The sequence below is a fragment of the Podarcis liolepis genome, assembly GCF_965112155.1.
Source record: "Podarcis liolepis genome assembly, chromosome: 14".
Taxonomy (NCBI): Eukaryota; Metazoa; Chordata; class Lepidosauria; order Squamata; family Lacertidae; genus Podarcis; species Podarcis liolepis.
The window spans coordinates 26,376,200-26,393,460 of NC_139569.1; the positions used below are offsets into that span (position 1 = coordinate 26,376,200).

Below are 17,261 nucleotides of genomic sequence, written 5' to 3' on the forward strand. Positions count from 1 at the left end.
TTGAGCGGGATACATTTACCTGTTTCTGGTACTTTGCTAACTTGGGAGGCTGCTCTGCCAGATAACATTTGTTCCCCATAGAAGTTACTGAACAACTCAGCTGTTCTTGAGAACTTTGCATGTTGATTTTAGCTTGGGATAGCCTAGCTCTGCAGAGGGGCCTAAGCAGCATTGTCAAATGAACATGTAGCAGATTGATAACATAACTGATTGATACGAAGTGAAGGGAGATGTCATGTCTGTTTAAACGATCTTCACAAAATGCAATTTTTTGTATAACTTCTCATGTGGAGAGTCTCTGAGAGATGTGGTAGGTGCCAAGCTTTAAGCCTGTGTGACAAAGACCTGTCTCTGCAGCCACTAGAAACTTTGAAAACAAAGCAGCATAAGCCAGGCAAGATTAAAGTATTCCTTGAAGAAAAGGTTTCTAGCAAAGTTCCTACTGCTTTGGGTGTGAGTGTCTGAACAAATGTCAACTCGAGTTGGACAAGCTAAGTGTTAGCATACAGTGGTGCCTCGCAAGACGAAAAGAATCCGTTCTGTGAGTCTCTTCGTCTAGCGGTTTTTTCGTCTTGCGAAGCAAGCCCACTGACGGATTAGCGCTATTAGCGGCTTTTAGCGGCTTAGAAAAAGGGGGGGGGGAAACCGCAGGAACTCGCAAGACATTTTCGTCTTGCGAAGCAAGCCCATAGAAGATTTGTTTTGCGAAGCACCTCCAAAATGGAAAACTCTTTCGTCTAGCGAGTTTTCCGTCTTGCGAGGCATTCGTCTTGCGGGGCACCACTGTATTGAGATTGTCCTACCTAAAAATGCAAGACTACCCACACTCCAGTTTTTCCAATTAAGGCACAAGAATATACTTGCTGACTATGAAACAATTCTAAAGCACAGCTTTGTTTCAAGCCAAAGATGGCTGCTCTGGTTGTGGATAGACTGAAGTTACTTTAGGCTGCCACAAACAAGTTGCTACAGAAGGACGGGGAAAAGGGAGCACCCTCCCCCTGCTTTAAGTGTTTCTTTTCAAATTGCTTTCAGCTAGCAAGATGTTGCAGAGCAGACTTGGACCAAAACATAAGAGGAACGTACTGTAAGCCGGGCCTGTTCTTAAGCTGTACAAAGCTCACTCCAAGAGCAAGCAGTTGCAGTGAAACACTAGAGCCCCCCTGTGCTTGCTGTGAGGAGTTGCAGGTGATGCTGCCCTCATCATCTCCTCTCGCCACAGCCCCTCTGCCCAGCCGGAGGGACATTCTGCTCAAAGTTTAGGATTTGAGCCTTGATGTGGGAGAGCTTGTGGTGCAGATACTCGCAGTGCCTCTTTTCTTCTTGGTAGTTAGGATACACCTGCAGAGAAGGAAACAGTTCAGCCACCAGGGGGAAAGAAAGCACCCCCCTCCCTGATGCCAGTCTGGGTTCCTCACCTTTTTGAAGTGCCTGTATTCTTGCAAAATCTGGTCTTCTAGGACCTGTAACCCAAGAGAGCTAGTTCAGCCCAGGACCCAGGCAGGAAAGGTCCCTTCCCTTTTGTTTCCTGAAATGTTGTTACCTTGTACTCCTTGGTTCCTTGCTGCATTCGCCTAAGCCTTGTGCCCAGCTGGGCAAACCTCCTGCTCACACTCCCAATCCTGGCATGGAGGTGGCGGTATGTGGTGTAGTCTGCACTGAAGTCCTCCTGGTAGGCTCGGTACTGCTTTACTGAGCAAATGGGGACATATTTCCTAGTTTCAAAAGACACATTATGTGAGTCAGAAGATGGAAAGGGAGAGCCTCCTCCCTTGGGGAATTTGACCCAAGGTATCAAACACTGTATTGGTTGGGAAGGCCAACAGCAGCAGCCACCTCTCCAATCCATCTCCCACATCAGGAGTAGAACCTTTTTTGGTCCCAAGAACTGTGTTCCAGCATGGACAGTCTTCCAGAAGCTCCATTTGGTCCCTAGGCATGAGATCCCCACACCAAATGTACAACAAGGCTGGGCACCAGTGAAAATGATGCTGGTTCCCAAATGGCTGAGGCCAATGAAAAATGCCCTTGCCTTGTGTGCAGTGCAGCTAAATACTTACAAGTAGTATTTGAGGTTTTCCTCTGAGGTGCTGGCATGGTCTGGGGAGGGAAAAAGGAAAAGCAGAGTCATTGTGGTGGCAGCAGTCGCCCTGCAGCCCTGCATTGGACACCAGCATCTCCCACCAGTGTGTGTTGCTCAATGCTTTCCCAGGCTCATTCCATCTGGATATTTTGGTCTACACCTCCCATCAGCCCAACTGCTCTGCAGTCCAAAACACCGGAAAGGTTGGGAAGATTGGGAAGGTGGTTCTAGACAGCTTTTTAGACCCAAGTTGACAGCACAGGTACCTCCTGGTTTAAACCATTCTGCCAGACTGGGAAGGCTGAGCTTTCCATTTTGCTCAAGGTCAGGAGCACACTGCAGAGGTTCCAGTTGCCATCATATTTGATGTTTGTGCTGGGAGTGCATCTGCCAGACTCCTCACCTGCCTGCCTCTCCTCTTCCCCTGGCCACTCAACCTCTGGTGCTCTATGACTTCCTGCTTCAGGTTCCTCATCTGAGCTCTGAACCTCTCCTATGATGTCACTGCAATCGGTCTGGGCCCTGCTTTTCACTGCCGCTGCAGGCTGCATTTTGCGTCCCCACCAGCTGCTCTCGGCTCCTGTAAAGTGAGGCCCCTGCCATCTCCTGGATCTTGGCCCAAGTGCAGCTCGGAGAGGTTGTAGTCTCTGAAAAATAATATCCACACTTCACTCTTTCCAGGCACAGTCCACTTTAAAGCACTGTGTCTGAGTATGGCAAATGATAAGCCCTCTCTTACAGTCTAATCTGCCAAGTGGATACTAGGAACAACAGGATAATGATGGTTCCCTCTAGGCAGGAAGACCAACTGAAAACCACCATGCAGTAGCACACACACAGGCAGGCAAATGAGAACAGAAATGGAAGACAAGAAAGTCCCTCTCCCCCTGTGCCCACAGGAGCCTGCAATGCCTGGGAATTAGAGAGGCTGCCCAGAGGGGGTGATGCAACCAAAGCCTTGCCATGGCATCATCGGCTGTTGCTGCTACTGCTCTGAATTAAAGCACTGTTGCAGGACTCTGAATTAAAGCACCACCATTGCAGGACTCACCGCTCTTAAAGGACTACCACCTTGAGAAGGGGCAAACTTTTCAGATGGAGGGCTTGGGAAGGGCTTGGCCAAAGCTTGCTGGGCCTCTTTCCTGCAGAAGTGGAAAGAGAACTGTTAAAAGCTGACCATGGCAGAGCAGAATAGTGGGAACAACTATGCACCCACACATAAAGAGACAGGATTATGCTAGAGAGGGAGGGGGAGAGAGAGAGAATGAGGACTAAGACCACAAGGATCCCCTATCCCTCCCCAGTAGTCTAACTCCCAGACTCATTGCTCTACCTGCGCAAGTGCTCAGATGCTTCCTGGTGCTGCTGCAGAGCACCTGTCCAGGCCTCCTTTCTAGGTTGCAGACTGTCTTCTTTCAAGCTGTAACTTCTTTCTGGGGGGCTCAGCTGCCCCATCTGTGGGGTAAAGGGGTGGTGAGGGAGGCTCCAGCAAGGTGAGGAAGCCCAGTGGCCTCTCCCAGACCTACCTCAGCCTGCAACTGTGGCCTCTCCAACAAGCCCAACAGCCTCTTAGCCCTCTGGTCGCTTCCGTCCAGCACCTGCACTGGTGGCCATGGGGGCTCATTGGCTGGGGGACTGCTTTCATTGCCTTTCCCTCTGGGGCTCTCTGAGGCTGCTTTCCTTGGGAGGAGGGCGCCAGTCTCTACAGTGCAGAAAAGCAGAAAGTCAAGGCAAAGGGAGTGAGGGAATAGAGCCAGCCTTGGCTGTCAGTAGCTCAACCCCCTCCCCAATGCTAATTGCAGAAGACAGTTTCCATTCTTCATCCACACTGATTGTCTATAGCAACTGAGCTGAAATTTGGATGTTGCACTTCAGATCCACTTATTAAATTTGTATACCACCCTTAATCCAAAGATCTCAAGGTGTTTCACACATGGAAGGATTTCATAAATCCAGGGTAGCTTTATAAGGTTTTCGTTAAGATACCAAACTAAACTGTTCCATTATGATCACACGTTAGTAAACAGTTTGCTAGGTGGTTTTTAAACAAGTTCCACTGCTTCTTAGGATATATACATTCTAGGTTAGAACCAGAGACCTTTGAATGGCAGCGCTCACAAATTGTTCCTTTCAGGAAGTGGGTAGGGGAGAGAGGTGGTGGCAATTTGTGCCAATTCCCCCTTCAGCTCCTATCCAAGAAGCCCTTGCTGCCCCTTGCCCCTCTCTCCTCACCTGGGTTTGGGAACGCAGCTGCTGCCCTATGGCCGGTCGACCTCTCAACCCCCCATCTGGACTGGGAGGCCTCCACAACCATGGCACAGATGGTGATCTTCTCCTGGATGGCTCCTCTGCCCTCCAGCCACCTGGGCAAAGAAGAGCAATGTTCAGGGAAGCCTCTCTCCCCCATTTCCACCCCCCAGGGAAATAGCCTTTGGGCTGGGCCAGCTTACCTGGTACTGGCCTGGCGGACGCAATCAAAGCTGGCCTGCGGCTGCTCCTTCGTATAGCGTGAGAGGTAGAAGGTGAAGCGGAAAGTCCGTGGGTCACGACGGCCAGCAGTGGCGCCACAGGGCACCTTCAGATACTGGACAGCATAGAAAGAGAAGAGGGGGGATCTGGTCTGGCCCCTTGGCCTCAGGAGCAGGGCCTGACCCTAGACATGTGGCTGGGGGCTGTTTCTGTGTCTGTGGGACCTGGCTCTGCCTGAGTGAAAAACACTGTGCGGTGGTGCTTTTCCAGGGGTCAGTCTTGGCCCTGCGCAGGAAGGGAGTGGGCGGAGCTCCCCATACAGAGCAGCGAAGGCGCGGCTCCTGCCCACCCCGTCTCTTTCCCTCTTCCCTTGCTACTAAAGGGGACTTTCAGCCCGAAAAAGAAGTGGCTTTCGACGGAGCGGGCTGCCCCGTTCCAGCGCCAAGACAGCAGAGCACTCCGCGGGGAGGACGCCGCAGCCAGGCTCGGTCTGCCGCTCGCGCGAGACTCGTTAGCCGCCTTGCAGAAAGCCGCGGGGAGCTCGTTAGCAAGCAGGCGGCGCCCACAGCTATAGCAACGGCCACGGCGCCCCTCCGTTGTCCAGCCCCGGCGACGGGACTCGACAGGACCCCTGCCCAATGCACGGCGCTGGGAAATATCCTTACCCCTTGGCTGCCCTGGAAGGCGATCACGGGACGAGGCGCCGCCACCTGCAGAAAAAAAGCCGGCAGTGAGACCACCCCTCCCGCCAAGTGACCGGCCGTCCGGCAATCGCCTCCAAGCCAGCCCATTACAGTACCTGACACCGCTGGTAGGCGAGCAAGGCCTGGAGGGCCGAGTCGGTCAGTTTCACGTGGAAGAGGCTGAGGCGGGCGCCCCGCGAGCCGGGGCGGTAGGAAAGGCGCTCCGCCGCCCGCCGCGGCATTGCTAGAGTGAGCGGCTGTGGCGGCGGCGCCTGGGCGGGACTTGGGCTCGACGGCGGGGCGGGGCCGCTGCTCCTTGCTCGGCAGCCGCTACTGCTCCACAAACCGGTGCGCGTGCCCAGCCCGGGATGCCTGGCTAGACCTGCCTCCGTTTGGGGCGTGGGAAAGGCCCGGAGCAAAAAGAGACCTCGGAGCTTTAGTCTGCCGTCCCTTCCAGAAGACCCACCAAGCCCCTCAACAGTTTGCCCCGAGGAAGAACGGCCGGTCCGTTATCCAGGTCTTCGGGGGAGCTTCTGCCCATTGCCCCCGGTCCCCCAGACCGGAGATCCCGGGGCTGAGCCCCCCTTTGGGCCCCGGGCATCGCTTCTACTCCAAAGCCCCCCGCGGCAGCCGACCCCGGACGCTTGGCCACGTGCAGCGGGGCCACGTGCTTCTTGGGACTCTCCACTAAGCCTCTTAGAGCCCCGCAGGTCACCGGGCAATAATCTGGGGCGGAGCAGCATCCCCTAAGAACCGCTAAGACTGTCGGATGCGCCTCTTCGGTTGAGCGGCTTCCCTCGCCCAGAAGACCTTCATAGACGTTTACTTCTGGGCATAGGAGCCAACTCCTGGGCGCCATGGGGTGCCCCCAGAAAATATTTGCGGGGGCCGCCCCCCCAGTTGATAGGCACTGCTATTCAAATAGTGTGCATGCACCGCATCATGTGATCAATTATGCGAGCGGAGCTTACCTGCTCCCCCGATTTTTTATTGAGGTTGGCATTTCTGCTTCTGGGTGGTCTGTTCATACATGAGAGAATTGGGATGGAGGGCAAAGCCAACTGAGTTTTCTCAGAATCTAGCCTGTCAGGAGACGGGGAGGAACCCATTCATCCACGGGAGGTATTCCCTCTTAGCGCAGGTCTTTGGGGCCTCGCGTAGTAAAAGAGGAAACCCCCTTTTCCGTCGCGTCTGGGTGAACAGCGGGTTGCTGCTCGCCGCCTCTTCTGTTATAGACGCGAAGGCATTTACTTGGGTTTATTAAGGCAGCCCAAAGGGAGGGGCCCCGCTTGAGATGTGGGAGGGGGCCCTGCTGATCCCTGCTAAACCCAGCCGCAGCCTGACGCCCAGATCCTCCTTGGAAGTAAGCCTGAGCGCAGCTGGGGCGTAGGGGGGCTTACTCTATAATTGAATTACAGGCGCTCAGTGTAGACTGAGGGAAGGAGAGACGGCTAAGCGGCCTCTCGCTTCTGCCGCTGCCGGCCTGCTCCGACCGTCGCATGCAAGGCGGGGAAGCAAATCCCTCGAGATCCTGATGCGCGGCTGCCGGCAAAGCCCCTCGCTCCGGGAAGCCCCTTCCGAGGACGGAGGAGCAGCCCACCATGTTCTTGGTCAAGCTGTTTCAGGGCGAGGAGGAGGAGGAAGGCGAAGGGGCGGGCGCCAGACTCGGGCCGGTGCTGCTGGAGGGAGGCAGCCCCCATCTTGGACGGAGGGTCCATTTCCTGCTGCCCCACACTATCATCCAGGAGCCCCCGCCCCAGCTTCAGGAGCGAGCCTTTTACCAGCGGCTGGAGCGCTTGCTGGGAGGAGAAAGAGGCGGCTTTGCAGCGCTCTTTGCGGCTGACGGCTGGGAGGACCTCCGAGGTGAGGCCCGGAGCGCAGGGGGCTTTCAGGCCAGGAGATGGAGGGTCCCGCTGCTCCCCAGAGGGCCTTGGAGGCAACAGGGCGGCTCGGCCTCTCAGACCCTACATGATCCTCTCTGGTGCCAGTCATTGGGGGACGGGGTGACATCGCTGGCTAACAAGCGCCACAGCCAGAAGCCACTGGGGGCAGGAGATGGTTGCTGGGTTCGCCTCCTCTTAGCCAGAAAGCCCCCCGCCCCAGCGACCCAGACCAGGGGCTGCCCTCACACCCATGGGGTTCTAGAGGTGCATCAGAATGAAGAGCGGCTTGACTGATGCCCACCTCAGCACCCCACAGAATGTGTGGTGGTGCATCAAAAGGAATAAGAGGATAAACAAAGGCAGCATAATGCAAATGCTTAAAGTCCTGGGTGACGTGGATTTTTTCCCCCAGGCAGGAGAAAAACTGGTAGGTGTGGGGAACCACATTAAGACCTTCTGATGCCCTCAGCTCTGCCAAGTTTGAGAGGCCCCATTGTTCTACTCCTTCCCCCAAAAGTATATTAGTCTAACAGATCGGGAAGGCCAAAGAGAGAAATAAATGTTTTGTTTTTGCGTAGATATGAGTACAGAGAAGTCAAATGAAAACAAACTAGTCCCTTTTTTGCATTTGGAGGCCTTCATCACCTGAAGCCCTAAACTGTGGTGTACTTCACCTATGCGTAAATCAGACCCTGGCCCAGGACCATTTGGAGGTAACTGGGCAGGTGAGACACTGCAGTACCTCATGGTGGGGAGAAAAGGTCCCTCCATTTGGCCAGAGCAGGTTGTGTTGTGAGAGAGGGGCTGTAACTTCCTCTTCCTCCATCACTCCCTTGGCCTTCCTTCCTTTGCACCTGGGCAGTTGGAGTTCCACACACTTCCTCAAGCAAACACCTACACCTGTAGTTGAACTGATGCTCCCCTTTCCACCCTCCAGAGGACAAGTCCCTACGGAAGCGGCTGGTGAAGAGCAGTCCAGAGGGAGGCAGCTGGCCACAACTGGGCCAAGAGGTTACTGTGAAGATGCTGGGAATCCTGGAGGACCACAGCCTGGTGGAAAAGGACCAAAAGCTCACCTTTGTCGTCGGCCAGGGGGAGGCAATACAGGTGAGGTGTGGGAAGGCTGCAGCCCAGGGGCTCCCTTGTTCCTTTGTGCATTTTCTCCTCCTGATCCTTTCCCCCCCTGGCTTTGCCTAGCAGCCTGCCCCACAGGGGCAGCCCATTCTCAGCCCCCATTTCTCTCCATTGCCTGAGCAACTGAATGCCACAAATGGTGGGGAATCCTGCTGTCGTTCTGCTTCTGTTCTGTTTCAGTGGAAAGGACTGTCAGCTTTGCAGCCACCCCCAACCTCATGCTCATAGGGCCCTCCCTCTACATAGGATCTCACCTTTTCTGCCTGTGCGCTATCATAGCAGAGGCCAATGCAGACCACATGAGAATGGCTGTTGCTCCCAAGCCAATGTACTGTTGCACGTAGTGGTGCTGAGAGGTGTGACAGCAGGATGTGTGTGTGTGTGTGTGTGTGTGTGTTGGGGGGCACTTTGGGTCAGGTCCTTGTTTCCTTTTTCTCTCCCTAGGCTTTGGACCTTGGCGTCCTCTCCATGCAGCTGGGTGAAATAGCCCTTTTCCTCGCTGGCCCTGCTTGTGCCTACGGTCACCTGGGCAGGTAGTCATCAGTCATCAATCATTGCTCTGCACTGTGTGGGCAGGGAGGGGGCAACATCTGGGTCCTTGGTGGGGAAAGAGAGCTGTGTGTTCTCAGAGGCCTCTCCTCCTCCTCCTCCTCCTCCTCCTCCTCCTCCTCCTCCTCCTCCTCCTGCAGAGAGCCAGATATTCCCAAAGATGCCACGTTGCTGTACGAGGTGACTCTGCTGCACGTGCAGGACTGCCCGGACCTGTTGCTGTTGCCCACCATGGAGCGCCTCAGCCTGGGCAACCAGAAGCGGGAGTGGGGCAACTTCCACTTTGAGCGGGGGGACTACCAGCAGGCTCTGCACTCCTATCAGCAGGCTTTGCATGTCCTCTCCCTGCCGGGGACAGGTGAGGCACTGCTCTGAGGGCTTGGGATGCACTGGGGGATGAAGCCCTCCCAACGCAGCCATGTGGATGCGTGTTGGAAACATGGGGTTGGCAAGGGTTCAATTAGAGCTGACGGGCAGCTTGCCTGGAAATAGTGCCGTGAGCCCAAATGTGGGCAGTTTGGATGAAAAGGGAGAGGAACCCTGTCCCCGAGGTGCTCTCCCACAAAGGCACACTTGACCCATCCCTACTGCAGAAGCCCAGTTCTGGGGCTCAGCCCCATCTGCACCTCCTGGCTGGGGGTGATGCTGCACCTATGTGTGTTTCTCTCTAGACTGCCCAAGCCAGGAGGAGGAAGAGGAGCTGCATGACCATCGGGTCAAATGCCTCAACAACTGTGCAGCCGCCCAGCTGAAGCTGAAGCTTTTGGATGAGGCCCTGGTATCCTGCAATGAAGTTATACAGCTTGACCCAGAGAACATCAAGGCACTTTACAGGAAAGGGAAGGTGATGAGGGAAACGCCTCCCAGCCCCTCACCTGCTCCAGGGCCAGGAGGGAAGAACTTGGCTAGGGAACGGCATGCTGAAGGCCGTACAGCTGGCTGAGATCCAGAGTGGGGTGGTGGGGGTGATGGCAAAGGTCCCTGTTCCACAATATTGACCTAATGCTATATCTGGATTGAAGTGGGGGGAAAGGGAGTTGTGACCACAAGAGGTGAGAGAAGGCATGAGGGAGGGTCAAGGAACAGCTGCAGAGAACAGCCAGAGAAAGAGGTGGACAAGGGCAGGTTTCCCCAACCCCTACCCAATTCATATACCATCCCATCTCTGTCACTCTCTCTCTGCTATTTAGCTATTGTCAGAGCGGGGAGAGGACCAGGCAGCCACCGCCGTTCTGAAGAGGGCCCTGCAGCTGGAGCCAACTACCAAGGTGGGGCAACAGGACACACTAGGGGCAAGGGCGGGCAAGGGACAATAGCAGAGGTGGTGGGGAAGGTCCATCTTTGCTGGGCCAGCTTCATCCTCTGCCACTTTCGGCACTTGCGACTGGCATCTCCTCTTTTGCTCAGCTCGCGCTGAGATGACATCATATTCCTAGCATTGGTGGGAGGGTGCTCAGCGGACACTGGAGGTGATCCCTCCCCCGTCTTCCAAGTGTATTAACCATTTGCTCCCCAGAAGGATTAAAATGACCTTGGCTGTCTCTAGGCTATCCATGCTGAGCTCTCCAAACTAGCAAGGCGGCAGAGGGGGCAGCTGGAATGCACTGGCCCAGGAGGGGCCACTCCGGAAGACATGGCAACACCCACCATTGCTCACAGTGCTCAGGTTTGTTATCACAGCCTAGTGAAGGCAAAGGATTGAGGGTCCTTGTCACTTAGCAGGTGCCTTCCTGCCCCTTTATCCTGGGGGGTGCTGCTGCTGCTGCTGGGTTTTTCCCCCAAGACTGTTCCCGTGGCCTTGTGGCAGCTGCCTTTGTGGGCATGTTGTTTGGCCAGTGTGGTGTAGTGGTTAGAGTGCTGACTAGGGCCTGGGAGACCAAGATTCAAATCCCCACTCAGCCATTAGTCTTATTGGGTGACCTTTGGCCAGTCACTGCCTCCAAGCCTAATCTACCTCACAGGGTTGTTGTGAGAATAAAATGGGGAGATGTATGCCACCTTGAGCTCCTTGGAGGAAAGGTGGAAAAAATGTAAGAGATAAATAAGAAATTGTGAGGCTGTGAAAGCTCATGTGTCTCCTCACTGCCATCTTTTGCAGACAGATGCTCCTGCTCCCCAGCCAAGCTGAGTTGCTGCTGCTTTTCCTGGGTTGACCCTAGAAAGCCTTGCAGAAGTGTGAAGTTCCACCTTCTCTGACAGCAAGGACTTCTGAGGGGCATCAGGGCCAAATACTTGTTGTGTGTGCCCACTTGTTTCTCCTGGGATGGGGCAGACCCACAGCTGCTATGGAACTGTGTGGCTCTAAGTCCCAAAAGGAACTCTTCCTCCTCCTCTTTCTCTACCACCACCACCAGCAGCAATTGAGAGGTTTGCAAGCGAAGTTTATTCAAGAATGAAACATGGCACCCGAAGTCAAGTGGCTGGCTCTCATTGACACCTTTGATGATGATGTTCCCTAAGTGTAAAGGAAGGCTGTCATTGTGAAAGGGTGGGAAGATCCTTTCCAGCTGAAGCTGGATACTCTTGAGGCTGGATTTTGCCCTGCAACCCAGCTTGCTGCTTATATTTTCTTCTGTGCTCTATTCATTTCCCTGCCAATCTGCAGGAAGCCACCTTGGAATACATGTCTCATTCAACCCAAAGACTGGCCTGTTCCTAGTGTTGAGCTGAGGAGGAGAACAAATTCCAGGGTGTGGACAGACATACAGCTCCCTGCACGGACTGGCAAAGGGTTTTCTGCATTGTGGGGTGGGGGTGCTCTGCTTCTGGCATGATTATTCTCCCTTTTCTAAAAGCAGACAAACACCACTCTTACTGTGTTGTGTTCTTCTCCCATACCTCTTTGAAACACAAGTCTGGGCAAAGGAGGGTCTTCATGACTGCCACAAGGGCCAGCCAGGCAGCACTTTGCAGTTTGGCTGAAAAGAGTGAAAATTGGTTGTATGGAGAGCAGCCTTGTCCCCCCTCAGGATGTACATCTATGTGCACCATAAGGGCCATGTACTTCAAGGGTTCCTTATTGCTCTGAAGATCCACCAAGGGCCATTCTGATATCCCAGTTGCCTTGTTTCCCTTGGCAGGGTTCTTCTTCTTCTTCTTCTTCTTCTTCTTCTTCTTCTTCTTCTTCTTCCTGCTGTTGAAATTGTCTGTGTTCTATCTGCACACACAATATTTACCACCAGTCACCATCACTTCTCTTGTGGCAGCCTCACTCATGAGCTGTAGCAGGTCAAGTACAGAGAAGGTCCTCCTTCTTCAGTAGGAGAGTAGGAATAACTTCTCTTCTGTCCTAAAAGTATCCCCTAAATTGTAGAAGGCATATAACCTCTGAACAACTGGATTTTCATAGAGGGTTGTGCGTGTACTTGCAGTTTCAGTTAGGAACATTTCCCACCTCCCTCTAAGAACTCTCAGGAGGACTCTCTTATGGCCTGGTTTTTCAGGGAGGAACACCTTCAGGTGCTGGGTCACCACAATAGTGAGTTCATGCAAGGGATGTAGGCTGCAGAGCAACTCAACTACTTTGTTTTGGGTGCTTGGCCTAAAAGCGTCCAGTCTCTGTTGAAGATGGGACAAAGGAACAGCTTCAGCCTCATAACAACAGGCATGCCTCGGTGAAAAGGAGCCTAGCAGAGGCCCTGGTGCTCAAATGTAGTGAGCAGCCTTCTTTGAAGCAGTCAGGAGTTCCACAGGTGGGCAGTCAAAGAAAGAGCCTTGCCTGCAGGAGGAAGTCTTCCTGGTGTTGCTGCTAAGGGCAAAGAGCTGGCGATGTTCCCTCAAAAGAAGAATGGCTACAGAAACTAATGGAATATGCAGAAATGGCGAAACATCAGAAGAATAAGAAATAAAGATAACAAAGTCTTTAAAGGGGAATGAAAATCATTTATTGAATATTTACAAACTCATTGTAAACAAATTAAAACATTAGCAGGATTAATGTAAAAGTGTGCAGTATTGAAAACATATATGAAATGGATGGAAATAAAATATAAAATAGATTTAGATTCGGGTATGCAGGAAAATAAGAGTAAATAGAAGGAAGAGAGAAAGGGAGTGGAAAGTCAAAATATAATATGTAAAGATGATTCTGTTTGAAATGTTTGTCATAAATCAAAATTCTATATATATATAGAGAGAGAGTGGGAGCTGGGGAGCTGGTTTCTGAGGAAGAGAAGGCGGTGCTGCCAGGCAATCCATTTATGGAGCATTGATCCTGATTTGTTCACAGGGAGATTAGACAATGTTGGTTATTTAATGAGGATTCCCTTGGCGTGTGTGTGGGGAAGGGCAGACAATGATGAGTCCAAATCTCCTCTGCCGCTGCGCTTCCTGCATAAGGTCTGGGCTTTGAGAGAGGGGTTTTGGTGCACAGGAGCCATCCTGCCTTGGCCAATCTGTGATTGAGGCTGCACCCTAACCAGGTACTGAAAACATGTTCTCTCCTGCCACCACTGCCCCAGAATAATCCAGGGATAACTCAATTGCTTAGAGTGTGGCACCTATAATGCCAAGGTTGCAGGTTCGATAAGCTGCATATTCTTGCATTGCAGAGGGGTTGGACTGATGACCCCCAGGATCCATTCCAGCTCTATGATTTTATGGTAAAGAACTTGACTCCTTGCAGAGTGAGCCTTCCCTGACCCCTTGACAGAGCAGCGACTGGGAAGCCCCCCTCTGACCCTCTGCTCCATTCAGAGCTGGCCCAATACATTTTGGTGCCTGAGGCGAACCGCATAATAGTGCCTTCCCTGCCAAATAAGAAGGGAGTGAATGAAGATCTACATCAGAAACAAGGGCTTTGGGATCCGTTGCCGTCTGAGACAATGGCTTCACTTTGACTCATGGTTGAGCCGGTCCTGCCTCCATCCCACGGGGACGGAACCCGCGCAGCACCACCTCTGCTGGGGGAGCTTGGCCGTCGATCTTGCCACTGCTAGCACTAACTCCGTGCCCAGGACTGGAGAGGAGAGGGCGGAGCTCCTACGGGCCCCGCCACTCTTGGCTCCACAGCCATTCGCGGCGCAGGGGAGGGGCTTCAAGACCGCCACGTTGCGCCTGTTGCCCTCCATGATACCCCGCCTTCATTTCTGGCCGTCCTTCCCTGCAGCCAATCGCTGAATGGTCCGCCTGGTCCAGTAGCCGCCTCTTGGCGCTGGCGGGCTAATAGCCTCCTGGCCTCTGTGCGGATTGGCCAATCAGGCGACAGGGGCGGAGCAGGGCAGGGCTGTGGCCGTAGCTGCCTCGGGGACTCGAACGAAGCGGAGCCATGACGCGTAAGCGGGACTCCCCCCCCCCTCCCGGTCCGGTCTCGCGCCCCCTTATTACCCTCCGGTGGGTGGGGGAGGATATGGGCTGGAAGGTCCCGTTGCCTCCTTGACTTGCTCACGGCGGGGGGAGTTCTGCCTCTGCCGCCCTTTTCCCCCGCCCGTCAAGGCTCGGCGGCCCGCAGTGGCCCCCCCCGCCTGACCGGCCCCCGCCGCGCTTACACGTGCACTACCTTTCTCCGCGGTGCAGGGGGCAACCAGCGCGAACTGGCGCGCAGCAAGAACATGAAGAAGAACGCGGACAAGGGCAAGCGCCGCGACGACGGCCTCTCTGCCGCCGCCCGCAAGCAACGGTGAGCGCCGGGCGGGAGGGGAACAAGGTCGGGCTGGCTGTCTTTCTGGGCCGGGCCTCGAGCCCGGAGGCGGCGCCTCCTCCTTAGCATAAAAGACCTGGCCGGGGCAAGAGCCAGGAACGGTTGGCTGCCTCCCCACCCTTCCTGCTTTTCCTATTTCTTCCGCCCCTGGTGGTGAGCGGTGGGCATCATCCTGTTCTCTGATAGGGACAAGGCTTCTCGTGGCACTAGAAATAGAAGCACCTTAGGGCGGGGTGAGCTTTCCGGGGCTCCTGGCATCCGCTTCCTTGGATGCCCTCAGTCTGCTTGTCTTTAAGGTGTCTCAAGACTCCTCTATGGCATTGCTGTTGAAGGCTAAGGCTGCCAGTCACAGGTGTCGCCAGGATTTTTGTTGGGGGGGAGGCATTTGTTGGGGCGGAACCTCAGATTTATATTGATTTTGATTGATTTAGGGGGGAAGCTGCCCCCCCCACTACGTCCATGCGGCTGTGCCTGAGGTTCCGCCACTGGTTATGGAGGCTCCGCTGAACTGTCCTTGCTGCTGTTCCATCCCTGCTCTTACTTTCCACTCAAATCCTAGCCTAGCCCCTTGTCAAAGCCCTCAGAGGCCAGAGTGACAGCCCCTTCTCTCAGGCCCAGTGGCAACTGAGGCAGCCCTTGCCCTACCTTTATTTGCCAGCAGCCCAGCACCTGCCCTCAGGCCCAGGTGCCCCTTCTGGACTCAGTGGCCACAGCCTGACTGCCTTGCCTGTTTTTCTCTCCCCAGAGATTCAGAAATCATGCAGCAGAAGCAGAAGGCTGCCAAGGAGAAGAAGGAAGAGCCTCAGCAGCAGCAGCCAAAGTAGGCAAGAGGCCTGAGGGGGCCTGCCCAGGTGGTGGCTCCCTTTCCTTCTCCCTCAACCGCTCACACTCCTGCTTATAGCCACAGTGGCATTATGGGGGCCACCAGACCACCTCCTGCTGAGGCTGGAGAAGAAAGGAGGAGCCACAGCCTGGTGGGAGCTGGCAAATGCTAGAATCAAGATACTTCATTAAAGTAGTTTTACCCATTTGTCCAGGCTGAAAAAATTACTGCAAGAAATGAGACGGGCCAGGTCAGCTGCATTGAAGTGAGATGGAGCAATTTATCCACTGTGCGTGTGTGTGTTTATGTGGTTTACAGCCTTGTACAGTGGTCATGGGCCTATCCTATCACCAACAGCTAGAAGCTTAGATTTGGCACAGCGTAAGGATGAGGTGCCTATGGGAGACAGTCCTGACTTGTAGCTTCATGGAAGATTTTCTTATGTTGATTTTTTAAAAGGCTTGTCTGCCACCTTTGGGGCATAAACAGCATTTAAACTGACTTAACAATTCATAAAAACGTCTAGACAGTCATGATTTAAAACAGGCACGTCCAACAAGTAGATCGTGATCTACCGATAGATCACTGAATGTCTGAGGTAGATCACTGGACCCTCAAAAGAAGCTCAACAACTTTGGCTCCCCTAAAAAAAAAATCAACTTTTGTGCCCTGCACCCCTAAAAAATGGACCATTTTCCTTCCCAAAAAAGCTCAACAACTTTGACCTGAACCCCCAAAAGGGCGGTAGATCACTGCCAGTTTTTAACTCTGTGAGTAGATCGCAGTCTCGTGGGAGTTGGTCACCCCTGATTTAAAACAACAACAACATGCTTAAAAACAATGTAGAGACCCTAAAGCTGTGAGATCAGGCCACGAGCCGATAAACCATGCAAAGCAGGCAGACTAAGAATATAAAATTACATAAACACAGCCTTTACCCTAAAGCCCAAGAAACAGGAGAGACTTTGCCTGGTGCCTCTTCACCACACCTTTGAAAAGAAAATAGTAGAGGTGGAAAGGTTCAGAAAGAGCAGTCAAAACAATCCAGTGGTTACAGTAAATCCCTTAAGAGGCAAGGTTGCAATATTTGGGGCTTTTTAAAGATAAGCTTTTCTCCTTCTCTGTCATAATGCTAGAACCCAGCTGGGGCAAGTCAAGAAAATTACTCTTCAGGACAGGTTCAGACAAGAGTCAGTGACCAGCTCATACCAGAACTCCCATAAAAACCCAGGATTGCCTCTTTGGGTCAGGGGTCCAGTCCAGCACCCTGTGCCCAGAGAGATGTCTGTGTAAGCTCAGATGCAGGCAGGGTGTGACTGTGGTCGTCTCTCCTGTATCCCTTCTTGCCTTTTACAGCCCTCTTGCTTAGCCATGCTGGCATCCTGTGGTATAAAGTTGATCTCCTCTAGACTGTAAACCAACTTTTATTTCAGGCTTTACGTTGGTGGCTTTAAATTACCTCCAATGAAGTGATGTCACTTTCTTGAACTGGCTTTCTTAGAGCAAAGCCTTCTTCCATAAAAGATAAAGAATCCTCCCTTTTAAAATTAAATAGAGCTGAGTTCCTGGCCATATTTTGAATAGTTGCTTTTCCCATTCAGTTTGGTGCCGTGCCTGCCTTGCTCCATTGCTAGGGCACCAGTTAAGTTAAAATCGGGGCCTAGCCCATGACTGACTGTACCCAGGCCTGGTCACCTGTAGTTGCTTTCTCTGACTCTCCCTTTCTGTGGCCAGCCTCCTTCCAGGAGTTGCACAGACCCTGATTATCTCTGGGGGAGAGGGCGGTCAACCTTGTGTCTGGTCATCAGGAGGGGCCTGATCTCAGACCTGCTGCATCCCACAGGCACAGGAGTACCTCGCATACTGGGTTTCACAGTGCCCTCCCCAACTGACCTTGCATCACCTGTTTGCTTGACAAAGAATGGAAGGGGCTCAGGTTGGTTTCATCCCACAGAACTGGATCTTGCCCATCCAGTGGCTCCCAAAATGTGGACTCTGC

General features: G+C 53.4%; 3 protein-coding genes across 7 annotated transcripts; 2 read left to right on the top strand and 1 right to left on the bottom strand.

Annotated features, from left to right (window-relative positions):
• Positions 1-800: 800 nt before the first annotated feature.
• ELL3 (elongation factor for RNA polymerase II 3) lies at positions 801-6,351 on the bottom strand. Of its 3 annotated transcripts, XM_083476107.1 has the most exons (12): positions 5,702-6,351; positions 5,218-5,262; positions 4,534-4,667; positions 4,316-4,446; positions 3,610-3,785; positions 3,417-3,538; positions 3,135-3,225; positions 2,487-2,730; positions 2,061-2,100; positions 1,544-1,715; positions 1,419-1,463; positions 801-1,341 (listed from the first exon to the last, which is right to left on the bottom strand). In XM_083476107.1, exons 1-12 carry the CDS (start codon positions 6,092-6,094, stop codon positions 1,204-1,206), a joined length of 1,731 nt encoding a protein of 576 aa, XP_083332233.1. In that variant the 5' UTR covers positions 6,095-6,351; the 3' UTR covers positions 801-1,203. The 3 variants fall into 3 exon arrangements, with proteins under 3 accessions (XP_083332233.1, XP_083332234.1, XP_083332232.1); XM_083476108.1 differs by having other exon boundaries at positions 801-1,463; positions 3,682-3,785; XM_083476106.1 differs by having other exon boundaries at positions 801-1,463.
• LOC310693755 (peptidyl-prolyl cis-trans isomerase FKBP8-like) lies at positions 5,269-12,650 on the top strand. Of its 3 annotated transcripts, XM_083476112.1 has the most exons (9): positions 5,269-5,394; positions 7,697-7,831; positions 8,056-8,225; positions 8,697-8,785; positions 8,942-9,159; positions 9,473-9,645; positions 9,992-10,069; positions 10,348-10,467; positions 10,900-12,650. In XM_083476112.1, exons 2-9 carry the CDS (start codon positions 7,795-7,797, stop codon positions 10,927-10,929), a joined length of 915 nt encoding a protein of 304 aa, XP_083332238.1. In that variant the 5' UTR covers positions 5,269-5,394; positions 7,697-7,794; the 3' UTR covers positions 10,930-12,650. The 3 variants fall into 3 exon arrangements, with proteins under 3 accessions (XP_083332238.1, XP_083332236.1, XP_083332237.1); XM_083476110.1 differs by lacking the exons at positions 5,269-5,394; positions 7,697-7,831 and adding an exon at positions 6,653-7,098; XM_083476111.1 differs by lacking the exon at positions 5,269-5,394 and having other exon boundaries at positions 7,143-7,831.
• Positions 12,651-13,930: 1,280 nt separating this feature from the next.
• Positions 13,931-15,469, top strand: SERF2 (small EDRK-rich factor 2). The gene is made up of 3 exons (XM_083476113.1): positions 13,931-14,074; positions 14,316-14,418; positions 15,185-15,469. Exons 1-3 carry the CDS (start codon positions 14,068-14,070, stop codon positions 15,261-15,263), a joined length of 189 nt encoding a protein of 62 aa, XP_083332239.1. The 5' UTR covers positions 13,931-14,067; the 3' UTR covers positions 15,264-15,469.
• Positions 15,470-17,261: the final 1,792 nt, after the last annotated feature.

Bases quoted from the DNA above. Each gene is read 5' to 3' on its own strand.
- SERF2 (XM_083476113.1), top strand. The intron at 14,419-15,184 runs GTGAGCGCCGGG...TTCTCTCCCCAG, and splicing joins GCCGCCGCCCGCAAGCAACG to AGATTCAGAAATCATGCAGC.
- ELL3 (XM_083476106.1), bottom strand. From the start codon at position 6,094: ATGGCGCCCAGGAGTTGGCTCCTATGCCCAGAAGTAAACGTCTATGAA. The intron at 5,263-5,701 runs GTGGGTCTTCTG...TTTTTTCTGCAG, and splicing joins GCAAACTGTTGAGGGGCTTG to GTGGCGGCGCCTCGTCCCGT. The intron at 4,447-4,533 runs GTAAGCTGGCCC...TTCTTTGCCCAG, and splicing joins GTCCGCCAGGCCAGTACCAG to GTGGCTGGAGGGCAGAGGAG.
- LOC310693755 (XM_083476110.1), top strand. From the start codon at position 6,837: ATGTTCTTGGTCAAGCTGTTTCAGGGCGAGGAGGAGGAGGAAGGCGAA. The intron at 8,226-8,696 runs GTGAGGTGTGGG...TTCTCTCCCTAG, and splicing joins GCCAGGGGGAGGCAATACAG to GCTTTGGACCTTGGCGTCCT. The intron at 9,160-9,472 runs GTGAGGCACTGC...GTTTCTCTCTAG, and splicing joins CCTCTCCCTGCCGGGGACAG to ACTGCCCAAGCCAGGAGGAG.